Source organism: Pteropus vampyrus, unplaced genomic scaffold (assembly GCF_000151845.1).
Source record: "Pteropus vampyrus isolate Shadow unplaced genomic scaffold, Pvam_2.0 Scaffold41, whole genome shotgun sequence".
NCBI classification, from domain to species: domain Eukaryota; kingdom Metazoa; phylum Chordata; class Mammalia; order Chiroptera; family Pteropodidae; genus Pteropus; species Pteropus vampyrus.
Window position 1 is genome coordinate 2,783,660 of NW_011888822.1, and position 15,430 is coordinate 2,799,089.

The 15,430-nt window shown below is 37.2% G+C and overlaps 1 protein-coding gene across 1 annotated transcript in view; it reads left to right on the plus strand.

Annotated features, from left to right (window-relative positions):
* The window catches only part of PTPRG (protein tyrosine phosphatase, receptor type G), a 650,284-nt gene that overhangs the window by 615,057 nt on the left and 19,797 nt on the right, over positions 1 to 15,430 (plus strand). The window contains exons 17-23 of the mRNA XM_023529707.1: positions 3,385 to 3,481; positions 8,274 to 8,356; positions 8,542 to 8,676; positions 9,740 to 9,874; positions 11,865 to 12,037; positions 13,753 to 13,888; positions 14,455 to 14,601. Coding sequence (XP_023385475.1) covers positions 3,385 to 3,481; positions 8,274 to 8,356; positions 8,542 to 8,676; positions 9,740 to 9,874; positions 11,865 to 12,037; positions 13,753 to 13,888; positions 14,455 to 14,601 — 906 coding nt within the window. The remainder of the gene's footprint in view (positions 1 to 3,384; positions 3,482 to 8,273; positions 8,357 to 8,541; positions 8,677 to 9,739; positions 9,875 to 11,864; positions 12,038 to 13,752; positions 13,889 to 14,454; positions 14,602 to 15,430) is intronic.

A 15,430-nucleotide genomic window follows, 5' to 3' on the forward strand; every position in this document is an offset into this window, starting at 1 on the left:
GAAAAAAGTAAGAACCAGATTTCACAGATTGTGTAGAAAAAATTATAGACCTGCTATAGCAGCGATCTCCAACCTTTTTGGCACCAAGAACCAGTGCTCCTATGAGAATCTAATGCCTAATGATCTGAGGTGGAGCTGAGGCGGTGATGCTCAGCTGGGGAGCGGCTGCAAATACAGATGAAGCTTCACTTGCTGGCCTGCCACTCACCTCATGCTGTGTGGCCCAGTTCCTAACAGGCCACATACCCCTGTGCTCCATGATGATAGGCACTATGATGTACACGAAAAGAAGGGTTGGTTTTTCTGGAGCTGTAAGGGCAGTGACTTTTAATAAGGACATCTGGATTTGGATAGGGGGAGAGCACAGGCATTCTTAGCAAGGTAAATGGCAATGAAGCAAAGAGCAGGAAATCATGTGGTCTTTTCAAAAGAGCGTAGAGTTAAAACTGTCTAGGGTTTGGAAGGGAGTTGGTGAAAGATAGATTGGAAACTTGAAAGCCTGGCTAAGGAATTTGGAATCTATCCAGAGGTTTCTCAGTAAAAGAATAAAGTCAAAGCAGCATTTGAAGAAAATCAGTGTTGCAGCAGTTTGTAGCCTGAGCAGAGAAGACTAGAGGCACGAAGATGCAGGATAACCAGTACCCGGTGAGGGCCAGCGCTGTGTTCGACGCTGCACGCACGGGGCTATAATCATGACCTAAATTCATCAGTCTTCTGTAGAATAGTACCCTTAACACAATTATAGGCTGTCTGAACTCAGACACTAAGAATATTATACATACTCAGTCTAACATTTGGTCACCAAGTCCAAAATATTTGCTTTTCAGCTTGCTTTGTGAAGCTGAATAATCTGAAAGATTTCTAGATGTGTTTTTGTTCAATTACTTTTTTCAGATTGAGCCACAGAATGGTAGAACAGTAGGTCTCCACATTCCCACAGAAGGAAATGATTTAGCCTATTTCATCTCCCAAGAATTCTGAGTATATCAACTTTAGTGGTTTTGTTCATTTTTTGTTTTACTTCATTTTAAATCTCTTGTTTTCACTGGCTGTCTTCTGTGGTTTTGTGCCTGTTAATACTCAGAATATTCATTTTGAGAATTCGAGCTGTGTTACATAGACAGTAAAATACAAATCAGCTTAAATCTTAAACTATTTGTCAGAGTGCTGAATAATAGGCAACTTTACTATACATACTCCATCGGCCAGTGTCACTTCAAAAGGTTTTAACACCTATTAAAATCACATTAACTTTGAATGCCAGTTCTGATGGAGAAAAGCCACTCTAGGATCAGATGATATCAGCATCTAAATGAGCCAAGCAGTACTGCAAGGAATTACAGATGACATTATCAACAAGACAAAATCAGAAGGCCTTAGGCAAACCCCTTGGGTTCTAGTAAAATCAAATTTAGCATTATTTATGACTATTCTATGTATTCTGTCATTCGCATAATTGGAAAAGTGAAATAGAGGCAACAGATCAGACCAAGGGTTTTAGATAAAGATTTTGATTGGCCATATTGAATGACTGCTTTAAACAGTGCAGACAGCTGCTCCCAAGCAGTCTTGGTCAATTGCATTATATCATAATAGAAGCTCGACTTTGGTCCATAGCTAGGGTGGTCAGATTTATACAATGGGGAAAAAACATCAATAAACAAAGCAGTTCTCAAATGAAAGTACTAAAAGCTAAAATCTCTCAGCACAAGATATCACAGCAACTCAGCCCGGAAGAAGTACATGCCAAAAGTATAACCTTCAAAACCCAGAAGCAAAAGGAGGTCAGCTTATTTCAGGGATTTGTGTATAGATAGAATTACTGTCTTCTGGAATACAGATACATTTTCAAAGGTTTTCTGCCCCGATACTATTTAAAAGAGTATACCTCAGGCTTTGAAAGCAATTCTAAAAGACCAATTCCCCCACATATTCTGAATATGGCTGGCATTGCTTAATTCATGTACATGTTAAGACATCATCCTCGTTACATTATACCCAACACTTTACCTCGTTTTAGAGACAAGAGCCAAAGGCAGCCTTAGGCCTCTTTAAACTAGCATTTGCCAAACCATGGGTTATAAACTATTGTAGAATAGAAAATATCGGGTTAGAATTGTCATGAAATGCCCTTTTCCTCAGAGAGGTATGTTAATCCTGTGGGGCTTTTTCTTTTTTCTTTTTTAAACAGACAATTGAGAAGGGCCACAATTATGAAAAATTCAATATATAGCATCCAAGAATCAGGAGTCCACGAATACGGTTTCTTTGCCTAGATAGCACCCCTTGTTTTTATACCTTAAATTCTTTGATTAAAGTGAGTTCCTCCTCAAAGAGAAGAAAGAGACTCCTTACTGGAAAGTTGACTGTGAATATACAAGACAACCAGTTCCTTGTTTTCATTATGCTTAATATAAATGCTGTGGAAAACATCCATAATTGCTATGCAACTCCTTTGTGGAAAAAAGTCTGCGTGCCCTAAACTCTGTTAAATCTGCTACGTGTAAAACATTTCTCCTGATAATTTTGTGTCACTTTGCTCCTGCTCTTTGTAAGCAGCTGTGCACTGCTAATGACTTCCCTTATTTGGTTAGCTCTAGTACTTTTTTGGGTTTGAAGCATACAGTGTAGAAAAATTTGACTTTTCAGCAACCCTATTTTAGGCTAATGGATGATGTTTATTTATATCCGTAGAAAAGGTAGCCAAAGAATGTTGCTTCTTCCACTGCTGGTTTTCTAAAGAAGGGTAATTTAAATAAAATTAGTTCAAAAATAATTCATCAGAGACATATATTTGAACCAGATATGACAATTGATTAACTATATGTTAGTGTCATTTCAAGACTGAGTCTTTATAGTCAGTTTGCCGTCTGATAGTTATAAACCGAGGCTATATGATCTGTAACCATATAGCAAATCATGGCAGAGAAGAAAATTCTTACTCATCCTCTAGGACTCACGAATTACTTCCTGACTAAAGCCTTCCCCTATGCTCCCATTGTCGTTTCTTCAGGCCTCTTTTCTGTTAATCACACTTGACTATCATTATCTTTTTGCATGTTTAGCTCACTCATCAGACTGTGACATATTCAAAAAGAGATACTATTTTGTAATCCCCACGCCTAGGTCAAAATCTGTAATAAAGTAGGTGACTGATTAATTAGTAAAGAATTAAATCTTTTTATCTTGTTCACATCCTTTATTCTTTGTTATGAGATGTCAGTAGTAATTATTTCTGGAGTTGAGTTTGGGGAGGTAACCCTGGCAGTGGCTTGGGGGTGAGTAAACATGTTAGGCTGCTGAGTGTAAATCGTTAACTTTCTACGACCTTGTTCAACATCTAAAGTATGTCTAAAATCTTTGAAATCTTGCTGTTTTCACTAGGAAGTCCAACGCTGTACAGCTGATATGAACATCACTGCGGAACATTCTAATCATCCAGATAACAAGCACAAAAACAGATACATCAACATTTTAGCATGTGAGTAATAAGCTTTTAAACTATCTTCAACTGCGAGGAAATTAAATCTTCATGCTGGGTATAAGCTGAAAGCCAAGGAATCAGAATCAGGATGGCAAGAAAGAACAACACTTGGAAGTTAACCTCTCATTAACCCATCTTCAACAGTGTGTAGGAAAAAGTGGGGACATTTTCCACCCCCTTAGTCTTTCATTCAGCTGTCAGATTTCTTTCGTTAAGCTTAATAATAAGATGATTGAAAGAAAGTGTTCTGAGCTTCACTGTTTTCACATGAAGTGATTCCATAGCCAGTGCTGGGAACCAAAATTTTAATGTCATGTGGCTATCTCGACATTGTTTTCAACCAATGACAGCCAAGTTTTTTACTACAAATAGAAATTCTGAGACTTGAACCAAGTAAGCTGAATTTCAAAGCCATTTTTCTAAGACTAGGTAATTGGTCTATATCTTAAATCAGAGGTTCCCAACCCCCCGGGCCACAGACTGATACCGGTCAGTGGCCTGTTAGGAACGGGGCCGCACAGCCGGAGGTGAGCGGCAGGCCAGCAAGCGAAGTTTCATCTTTAATTGCAGCTGCTCCCCAGCGCTAGCATCACCACCTCAGCTCCACCTCAGATCATCAGGCATTAGATTCTCATAGTAGCACCTATCCTTGGTGCCAAAAAGGTTGGGTACTACCTTAAATGATGAGCTTCCAGTCCTGTGGCCCACACGCTTAGTCCTATCCAGCATATTTCCAGGGTCAAGAGCATCCTAGAGGTTCAAAACTCAAATAAGTATTCTTACAGAGCCTCAAGGAATATCCTTGGAACACAGGCTACTTCTGTGGCTAGAATGCCACTTCTCTTGGACATTGGGGCTTGGGTCACTGGCAGATAATATATTCTCTGGTAGTAAGGGCACGGGCACAGATGTTTATGGTTAACATACACAGTGATGAGGAACACATTACATAGAATTTTATGTAATAGTGCATTTAAATTGGACCACTTAAATTTGAACACTACTGTAGTTTTTAATACGTTGGTGAGATATAATTCATATGCCGTATGCAATTCACCCATTTAAAGTTAATTTAAATTTGAATTTAAATTCAAATTTCAGTGGTTTTTAATATAGTCACAATTGTACAACCATCACCACTATCTAATTTTAGAACATTCTCAGCACCCCAACAAGAAACCCCTTTACTCATTAGTAGTCACTCCCAACCCCTCCCTTTCCCCAGTGCCTAGAAACCACTGATCTATGTTCTGTCTCTATGTATTTGCCTATTCTGACATTTTATATAAATAGAATCATGCAAAATTTGGCTTTTTTCTTCTGACTTCTTCTACTTAGCATGATGTTTTCCATGCTAAGATTTATCCATGTCGTAGCTTGTATCAGTACTTAATTCTTTTTTATGGCTTAATAATACTCTATGGTATGAATAATAGCACATTTTGTCTGTTCATTTATCATTTGATGGACATTTAAGTTGTTTCAACTTTTTGATTATTATGAATAATGCTGCCATCAACCTTTGTATACGTGGTTTTGTGTAGACATATATTTTGAATTCTCTTTGGATTATACTTAGAAATGGAATAGCTAGTCATATGGTAAGTTTATGTTTAACATTTTGAAGAACTGCCAAACTTTTTTCCAAAGTGGCTACACCATTCTACATTCCCATCAGCAATATATGAGGGTACCAGTGTCTCCATATCCTTGTCAACATTTGTTACTTTTTTTCTTTTTTTTTGATAAGAGCCATCCTAATGGCTGTGAAGTAGTTTCTCATTATGGTTTTTATTTGCATTTCTTTAGTGATTAGTGATGTTAAACATCTTTTCATGTACTTACTGACCATTTGTATATCTTCTTTGGGGACTATTCAGATTCTTTGCCCATTTTTTAATTGGATTACTTGTCTTTTTTTTAGTTGTAAGAGTTCTTTATACATTCTGAGTACAAATCCCTTATCAGATAGGTAGTTTCCAAATGTTTTCTCTCATTTCGTACCTTTTATTTTCACTTTCTTGATGGTGTCATTTGAAGCACAGAGTATTTAAATTTTGGTGAAATCCAATTTTTGTCTTTTGTTGCCAGTGCTTTTGGTGTCATATCTAAGAAACCAGTGACTAATCCAATGTCATGAATATTTATACCTGTGTTTTTGTCAAAGAGTTTTATGGTCTTAGTTTTTACATGTAAGTCTTTGATCCATTTTGAGTTAATTTGTATTTGGTATGAGGTAGAGTCAACTTCATTCTTATCATGTTGATATCCAGTTCTCCCAGCACCATTTGTTGAAAAGACTATTCTTTCCCAATTGAATTGTCTTAGCACCCTTATTGAAAATTAACTGACCATAACTGTAAGAGTTTATTTTCAGACTCTCGATTCTACTCCATTAATGTCTATCCTTATGTCAGTACTACACTGTCTTAATTACTGACTGTGGCTTTGTAATACGTTTTGAAATTGGAACCATGAGTCCTCCTTCTTTGTTCTTCTTTTTCGTGATTTTTTTTGGGCTAATCTGGGTCCCTTGTGTTTCCATATGAATTTTAGGATCCACTTGTTTATTACTGTAAAAAATGTAGCTGGAATTTTGATACAGATTGCATTCAATCTAGATTAATTTGGGGAGCATTGCCATCTTAACAATATTAAGTCTTCTAATTCATGAGGACGGAATGTCTTTCCATTTATTTAGGTCATTTATTTCTTTCAACAGTGTTTTATAGTCTGCATTTTACAAGTGTTGCAATATTGTTAAATTTATTTCTAAGTATTTCATTCTTTTTAATGCTATTATAAGTGAAATTATCTACTTTTATGTTCAGATTGTTCATTGCTAATGTATGGAAATATAATCTTTTTTTTTTTTTTTTTTTGTATATTGATCCTGTATCTTACAACCTTGGCTGAACTCATTTATTCTAATTACATTTTTGTGGATTCCTTAGAATTTCTAAAAACGAGATCATGTCATCTATGAATACAATTTTACTTCTTTCAGATAAAGTTTTTAAAAAACCACACATCATTTTTGAATAAGAGTATTTGTTGCATTACCTGAGAGAATGAGAGGGTAAAAGAACAAGGAAGAAGAGTCAAACTTTCTTTTCTCTCCAAGTCTTTGAACGAATCGACTCTGGCAGTAATTGTTGGCCAGTCCAGTAAAGGGTCAGTTTGCTGAGATCGTGAGAATTTGTCCATCAATATAGCTCATTTCTGATGGTATAAGTCAGGCAGAGATATATACACATGTGTGACATGCATCATTCTCTCCACCACAGCAACCTTTAATTCTCGTTACTTCACTGCCTTGGCTAAACATATGTGGCAAAGAAGAGAGAGGAAATCAAAGAAACTTCTGTGTGATGTGACCAAGGGTCATGGTGTTTTGCCAGAAAACCACCATCTCTGGTTAGATGTGGTTATACTTTCACAAGTTCATTTGTGGTTTTACTTTCACAAATTCAAATTACATGTTTTATTTTTGTGTGTTCAGAGAGTTGGGTTTTGGTGTTCTCTTGGCCACTTGGTCAGATTCTGGGCATATCATACTTGTCACCTTGGTCTACCGCTATATTAATGCCTTTATATAGCAAAGGGTAGCATGGAAATGTCATGAATCAATTAAAATTAGTCCATGAATGTGCCAGAAAAGTAATGTAACAAAAGCCTTTTCTCGCAGAGCCAATATGACTTTCAAGGTATACATGGGTGCCACCATGCCACCTCCTATATTGATCTATTTAGCCATTCTATTACCATATTAATAAAATATGAATTTTGCATCTTGAAGAATGTGTTTTTATTTGTCAGTCTGGGAAATAACAGCATACAATATAATGCTACTGAGGTAGAGCAGTTTGTATCTAGATGCCTTAGGAGAAATTTTTCATTTGGGGACCATTTATATCAAGCAGCCCTGTTCATATCAACTGCTGTCTGAGAGTTTGTCAGAACAAAAGCAATTCGCAGTTCCAAGAACATAAAGGGCTTTCAAAGTGCTTGATACAGTCTGCCATTGCCAGTCATGTCCAGGGAAATCCACTCACTGGACTCCTTTTTGAACTAGCCTTTTATGATCATGTCTGTAAGAAGAATGTAAATTGGCTTTTGCCCTTTTCTAGATAGGAGAAATAAAACTATGACCTCAGCTTCTTTTGTTACCCTAAAAATATAAGCTCACTCTGTTGGGCAACTAGAGGCACATAGCATCACCCCGCTTTTGTTCATAGCTAAAGTTAAGTGGATCCTAAAATCTGATCACTGACTTCAGATTCCTACAGTGACGTTTCTCTTAGAAGCAGCTCTCGTTCCTTCAATTACTCAGGTCCTGTCGGGGTGACAGGGAGCCCAACTGAATGGAATCTCTTGAAAATAGATGTTGTGGACTTGATATGACAATCACTTTTTTATATTTGTATGAACGGAGAGAGGATGGGGTCATGGGTCATCAAAAGCCTTGAAAATTGGTTTTAAAATACAGCGCAAGGAAGATTTGGAGGGTCACAGCTTGCAGTTGTTTTACATGAACTAACAGGGTCCTCAGTCTGGATTTTTGGGCACTCACAGATCAGACCATGAGGTAGAAGTGTCCCTATGTTTTTGAGATGGGCTCGAATGCTGTATCTTTTTGTTTTTAGTTGTCCTTCTGCCAAAAGATTTCTCAGGGACACTCTGGGAGATGCCACATTACCTGTTTTCCTTGTTTTGTGCTTCAGACTGCTGCTACTTTTTTTTTCTAATTATATATTTTGATTTTGCTTTTTTTTCTTATCTTCTGTAGATGATCACAGTAGGGTGAAGTTAAGACCTTTACCAGGAAAAGACTCTAAGCACAGCGACTACATTAATGCAAACTATGTTGATGTAAGTCAAAATTGTTTTTATAAACCCGTTTCTGATCATTGAAGAGTGCTGCAGAAATTGTTGAATGTATTTTAATGCTACACAGAGCTTCCACTAAAAACACAGCCTATTCAATATGGATGGCACTTGAATTATTAACTGGTCTGTGATACTGCATTCATCTTTGTGTTGTGTCATCTTTGAAGGGTTACAACAAAGCAAAAGCCTATATCGCCACCCAGGGACCTTTAAAGTCTACATTTGAAGATTTCTGGAGGATGATTTGGGAGCAAAACACTGGAATCATTATCATGATTACAAACCTTGTGGAAAAAGGAAGAGTAAGAACTTACTGGCTTAATATCTGAATTATGTATCCTTGTTCAAAAATATTTATGGTATTAACCAATGTGACTCCAATAATTTTAATTTAAAAGAAGTCTTAAAAAATATGTATGGAGTACCTGCTATAGGATAGGAACTTGACCGGGTATAAAGAGTTACAGAAATGAGAAGTGTCCTCTCCATCCTTACTCTGCCTTTGGTCTGGTGGAAAAGAGATCTATGCACTTACAAGAGTGGATTACATATGATGATGGAGATGAACAGGGTATTAGGGGAATGCTGAAAATGGAAGAATGTATCTTCTAGGGCAGATATTTTGTAAAGAAACTAATTCTTGAGGTGAGATTTGAATGATGAGTTAAGAGGAGTTACACAGGCTGAGTAGAGAAGGAAGGGCATTGCATGTGTAGGGGATAGAAAGAAGCAGGGAAGTCGGAAAAAACATAGTGTAGTTGGGAAAGTACTAATAATAGTTCGGACTGGGGAAAGTAAATAGACTGTTTAAACACCGTGACCATCATCAAGAGAACCTTTTCAAACGTGATAATATTTTAGAATTTATTAGATAATGAACTGATAATAGATGATGCTAATTTAGGCAAGAATAAAGGCTAAGTTCCCAGTTTATTGCTCAGAATCACTATGACTGTGGAGTTTCAATTTTGTCTTTGGTGACCCAAGCTGTAACATGAAGTTTCTCACAGTTACTTACAACTGTGAATGAGGCCCAGCCTCACTTAAACTCTCTTTATAACATGTCCTACCCACATTGCTCGTAAGTCAAACATACAGGTTTCTTTACTAGGCCTTCTTTAAAGTATATCATGTGTTGAAAGATGATCATGAGTATTAGGCCCATTTCTCAAGTGATCTTGGCCCAAACTTTTCCGAAGATTATCTTTTCGGAGGTTATGCCTACCTGTAAGCAGTTCAGCTCATGTGTTTCTGTCGACTACATGGTGATACTACCTGTGTTTTAACACCGTCATTTGAAATTATCAACAGTACAGTTATAGCAAAAATCGCCATTGGAATTTACAGCTTTTTTTCTTTTTGCAGCGGAAATGTGATCAGTATTGGCCAACAGAAAATAGTGAGGAATATGGAAGCATTATTGTCACACTGAAGAGCACAAAAGTTCACGCCTGCTATACTGTGCGTCGTTTTTCAGTCAGAAATACAAAAGTGAAAAAGGTATTAAATAAGGGAACTGGGTGGGCTGCCAGGGCATCTCTTTTTAAGCTTGTATGAAAATTTCTGCACAACCAAGGCCAATTCTCATAAGCAACTTTGTTTTAAAAAAAAAAAAAAGCATTTTAAAGCATTTTTTTACAACTCTTGATTGACATCAATGTATTGTGTGAAAGATATTGGCAAAGCATGTAATAGAATTTAACTGGCCTGATTGAGTTCTTTAATCTCTTCATGAAGAAGGCTTGATATTTAAAAAAAAAGTCTTCTTATCTTCTTAGGTTTTGGTAACCAGTAAATATGGCAGTATCTGTTTATCGATTTAGCTTTTTAATTCTAATAGGTTCTGGTAACTAGCAAATATGGCAGCATCTGTTTGTTGATTTAGCTTTTTAATTCAATTTTCTGAGAACTTGAAAGCATTGTTTCCTGAAGTACGCTCCAAGGCATGAAAAATGCTTACAAAAATCAGATTCTGCAACTTAACAAGTATAGAAAATGAATGCTACATAATACATATCCCCACTTAGAAACGTACAATGAAAATCAGTGACCAGAGTGCTAGAGTTAAGAAACCTATTTAACTTTGTTTTGCCTAGTGTTTCCTATGTGACTTAATAAAACTCTTTTCTATAGAACTGTTAGCATCCTGAGAATCGCACCTTGTGAAAATGCTGCTTTCAAGTTTCCTCAGTTTCTCTTGTTCAAACACTGCTGTCCCATCCAGATTCATAGATCATTATAGCAGTGCTGTGGACTCTAGATAGATGCTCATTAAGAAAAAGTAAAGTAGTTACTCTACTTAGGGGTGGCAGTCGCTTGTAACAATGGATCTTAATTTTTATTTTTGAGTCTTGGACATCTTTGAGAATGTGATAAAACTGTACCCCCCTTGCCCCAGAACAATTCACATTTACTCAAATACACAATTTCAGTGACTCTGAAGCCCATCTGTGGTCCAAAGTTAACCGTCCTTTCTAAGTATAGTTTTTTTTTTTCTGATAATGGCGGAAGTATATAAGAATCAGTAGCATTGTAATCATCTGTGTTCTTTATCATAGAACTGCTAGCTGGCTCAAGCTAAGCAATAACCAGTTTATACTTAAAAATCCCATTACTTATGGAAACTCTACAGATATTTAAACATTACCCACTCTTATTTTAGAAACAACTTAAGTCAGAGAAGGAAGGCAAATAGAAACTTTACGTGCTTCACACACTGACAAGAGAGTAAATAACTGAAAATGAGAAAGAAATTGGAAAATGAGAGTTAACAATTAAGAAATCAAAGCCATCCAGAGCTTTGTAATTCAGGGCCAAACACCATATAACCTTCAGAGTTGATTTATCAATGACTCTGAGTCATCAGACAAAAAAAAAAAAAAAGTCATAGCAAGTCATCTATTTGGGGAAATTTTTTAATCCAAAGTAGTTAAAATGTAAAAAGTTCATCCACTCAGAAAAATCCACTTTTTTTTTTGAAAGTGACAAATTAATTTTTGCCTTTGACTCTAGAGATTGAGAATCATTAGTCCCTTAGGATCTTCCCCACACTTGCTGGAGTATAGAGCAGCAACCAGCACTCCGGAAGGTCCAACCTACGCAGTGGAGAAAGAAAAGGGGAGTCACAGCCCAGTCAGATAAGAGCAAAGCACTAAGGCCTTCTGGAGCTGGGGCAAAAAGTCAGGCAACGGAGGTCTTGTAGGCAAATTACGAAGTGTTTTGGATGGTTCCAAATCCAAAAAAACTGATATAAACATTCTCACTTGGTATAATCCTAAACTATCTTCCAAGAAGTGTCCTATACTTCCCGTCTAGCTAGAAATGTCTCCATGTACAGCATGAAACGGCCACAAAGAGGAGATAACCTATCCCAGGAACAGTAATTTGGGTGAATGCAATCAGAGGCCCTGTTTCCTAACGCGCTGACATTATTTTTATCCAGAATGCCGACACTCACCTTAAAGACATCTGTTTTTCACCTTTCTCATAGGGTCAGAAGGGGAATCCCAAGGGCCGTCAGAATGAAAGGGTGGTGATCCAATACCACTACACGCAGTGGCCTGACATGGGAGTCCCCGAGTACGCCCTCCCAGTCCTGACCTTCGTAAGGAGGTCCTCAGCAGCCCGGACACCGGAAATGGGCCCTGTGTTGGTACACTGCAGGTAGGGCTGGCGTCTTTCTCTTCTTCCCAGAGTCTGCATTTGAAGTGGGCAGAGCAGACAGTGTGGGCCTTGTGGACTTGGACCACTGTGGCCCTGCTGATTTGTTTGATTTAGAAACTGAGTCTTCCATTGAAAACTGGGACCTATAAGGCCTGTTGGGGTTATGTAAAGTAACTATATTCCCATGGCATTAAGAAATCATCTGCTGCTTCTGAGGATAAAATAAAATCTTCTCTTAGCAGATGAATCTCTAATTTTTATAACATCATCTTATTAATAAAATCTCCATTGTTCGCTCCTAACATGTAAAAATCTGACCTTAAACACAAGTTTAGAGCTTTCCTCACTAGAGATTTTGAGTTTCGTATATGGCTTTTCTGTAGGATTCCTCTAAATAATAATATAGCATGTATGAAAGGATTTTCTTTTCAGAATTTTAGTTTATACATGCTATATAAAATACTTTATTATTTATTTATTTATTTATTTTTTTTTAGGCAAGGCAACCCTTGGTTGACCTCACAGATTGCAAGGACCTTGTCAGCTTATAATCCTTGATTTTTAAAATTTTTTACGCCTACAGCACCTGGTCTTCCTAGGTGGCCTCCCATCCAAGTACTAACCAGGCCCGACCCTGCTTAGCTTCCAAGATCATGTGGGATCAGGTGGCTTGGCCGTAGACTTAAAATACCTTTTATAAAGCACTAAGAAAGTCTGTTTTCCCTCCTTAACTACTTTAAACAACTTTCACTGGTTGTTTAAAAATGCTTTTGTGTTTCATTTGTAATTGCATTCTTGGCTTTTTTTTTTTCACTGCAGTATGCAAATGGATGTTGCTTATTCTGTGATTTATGTTGCATAGCTGCACGGCCTTTTCTAAGCGCTTCTTTGGGCTGTTCTTATACTATGCAAGATCCTTTGCAGAAATTGGAACCATCTTCTGTTTAAAATTCCATGAGAACTTGACATTTTTTGCTAACCTATTTAGGAATCACTAAAATAGAGATAAAAGTCTATCAGAGAGCTTAGGTATCAACAGAGTTGTGTGAGATGGGGTCCTGCTGGGGGATTCTGCCAAAAGAAGCTTGCTAGTCACTACCACAGAACTTAGATCTTCCTATTTTTGTTTAAATAACAAAAATGTGAATAAGAAGCCAAATTTTCCAGATGTGACATTCTTATTCTATGCCTGGATTACTAAAGGAAAGCACCCCTTTAAATAGGAACTTTCTGATACTGAGCAGAATGGGGCAGTTGGGCAGAAATGGGGTTTATCGAAAGGATAATGGGCACTCCCAGAATCATTGGGAGAGCTGGAGAACGAGGGGCTTGCCTACACAGCAAGTAAAAACACCGTACACAATGCCTCAGCAGATACAGGTCTAGTTTAGAGATGGCTGCTGCCAAGGAGACAACTAACAGTCCCTTGCATCACTGAGTTACTTCCTTTGCTTGAGCTGCAAGGGAGGCTGAGAAAGCAGGTTTATAACATTTTTCTGTAGCTCCTATGATATACGCAGTCTTTGCTCCCCACCAAGACTTGTGAGGTGGGAAAGGCCCTAATAAAGTTTTTGGATGCTATCCAAGAGAAGCAACCTATGTAATCAGTGAGTTATTCTACGTTCATGAGAGATTAAGATTCTAATTTTTCCAGTCCCGCTGTTCATGACATGATAAAGTTAAAGGTACTAGTTGAGTGTTCTCGTTTCTTCTAGCGCTGGTGTGGGCAGGACAGGCACCTACATTGTAATAGACAGCATGCTGCAACAGATAAAAGACAAAAGCACAGTTAATGTCCTGGGATTCCTGAAGCATATCAGGACACAGCGTAACTACCTCGTCCAGACTGAGGTAAGGAGTAGCTGCCAGTGCTCTCAGGAGATTCTAGCACACCCTTTAACAGAAAGTTGAATGATATTCAGGAGACAGATGCATTATCTTAGGGCTCAAAGGAATTCACAGGTTTGTATTAGAAGATACCCTGGCCATGATACTATTCTTTTGCTTATAGTTTTCAATTTCTGTGTGGATCTTAAACTTGAATTTCTCAACACCCACACAAGCACTTATGTAGCAGATACAGTTGTAGCTAGGGCCGTGTTCAGTGCTATGAGGAGTTAAACATTATGTTTGACTGAGAAATATATGTGAGAGAAAGGTTCTAAAGCCCTTCATTGAACTTACTGGGGTATGGTATGAAATACAGAACTAAGTATTCTCTACACTAAAATAAGTTTTAATAGATAAGCCAGTAAGTATTGGGAGTAAGCTACAGAGATGTAAATGCTTAAAGGAGTTCACTGATTGATCCCGGTTAGAGGAAGGGCTCATTAAAGGTAGATTTTATGAATGGGATTGAGGTGAGTAGCCCTTAACAGTTCTTCCTCAGTGACTACCATATATTATACCTGTTTCAGGAGCAGTACATTTTCATCCATGATGCCTTGTTGGAAGCCATTCTTGGAAAGGAGACTGAAGTATCTTCAAATCAACTGCATAGCTATGTTAATAGCATCCTCATACCAGGAGTAGGAGGAAAGACACGACTGGAAAAACAATTCAAGGTAGTGCTTTGCATAAATTTCTTTGGTTAAAAAGCAAAAAAGAAATGCCTCGAGTTGAGGGTCATGTCTTTTTTGTATGAATATATAGACTGAAATAGATTAATATTTGTACTCCTTAAACATGATGCAAAGGAAAATAAAGTTCGATCTATGTACGCATTGTTGGTATCCAAGTAGACAGTGTGGTGCTGTATTTTCTTCTGAGCAATTTATGAGTTTTTCTGAACATACACATCAGCCCCTAACCACGGTGACACAGCACTTTCAGTCAGTTGTTCCAGTCCAAAAAATATCCTCTGCATTTTTTCTGAACTAATCTATCTTATTAAAAATAGTTATTGTTGACATATTGTCTTAAAAATGAAGCTATTTGAAAGAATGAAGCTATTCTAGCAGATAATTTAGAAACTAGTAAAGAGTTACTAAAGAATACTGGAAAAAAGTTAACTTTCCCTAAATGTTGGTTCTTTTTCTTTGATAGGGGCATAAAGAAGTTTAAAGGCAGTTATGGTTTATATGGAATTGACTTGAAATAAAGGTGAAAAAATAGACTATAAGGACTATTAAAGTAATTAAGATCAGAAAAGCCGAGTTATCTCAAAGGATTTAACTTTTCAGATGTTGTCTGTCTCTCCAGTCACTAAATGCTTTCCTATCTCTTAATCTCTGCCTTTTAAATTCTATTTTTTTACACATTGTTCTATATGTAATTTATTATTTGTGTCAAGATGAAAGGAATGAGATGAATCTGTACAGCTTTAGTTTTCATGGTAAAATTTTCTATAGACTCTGAAACCTTCATTTGAATCTCTCCTAAAGAAATGAGACT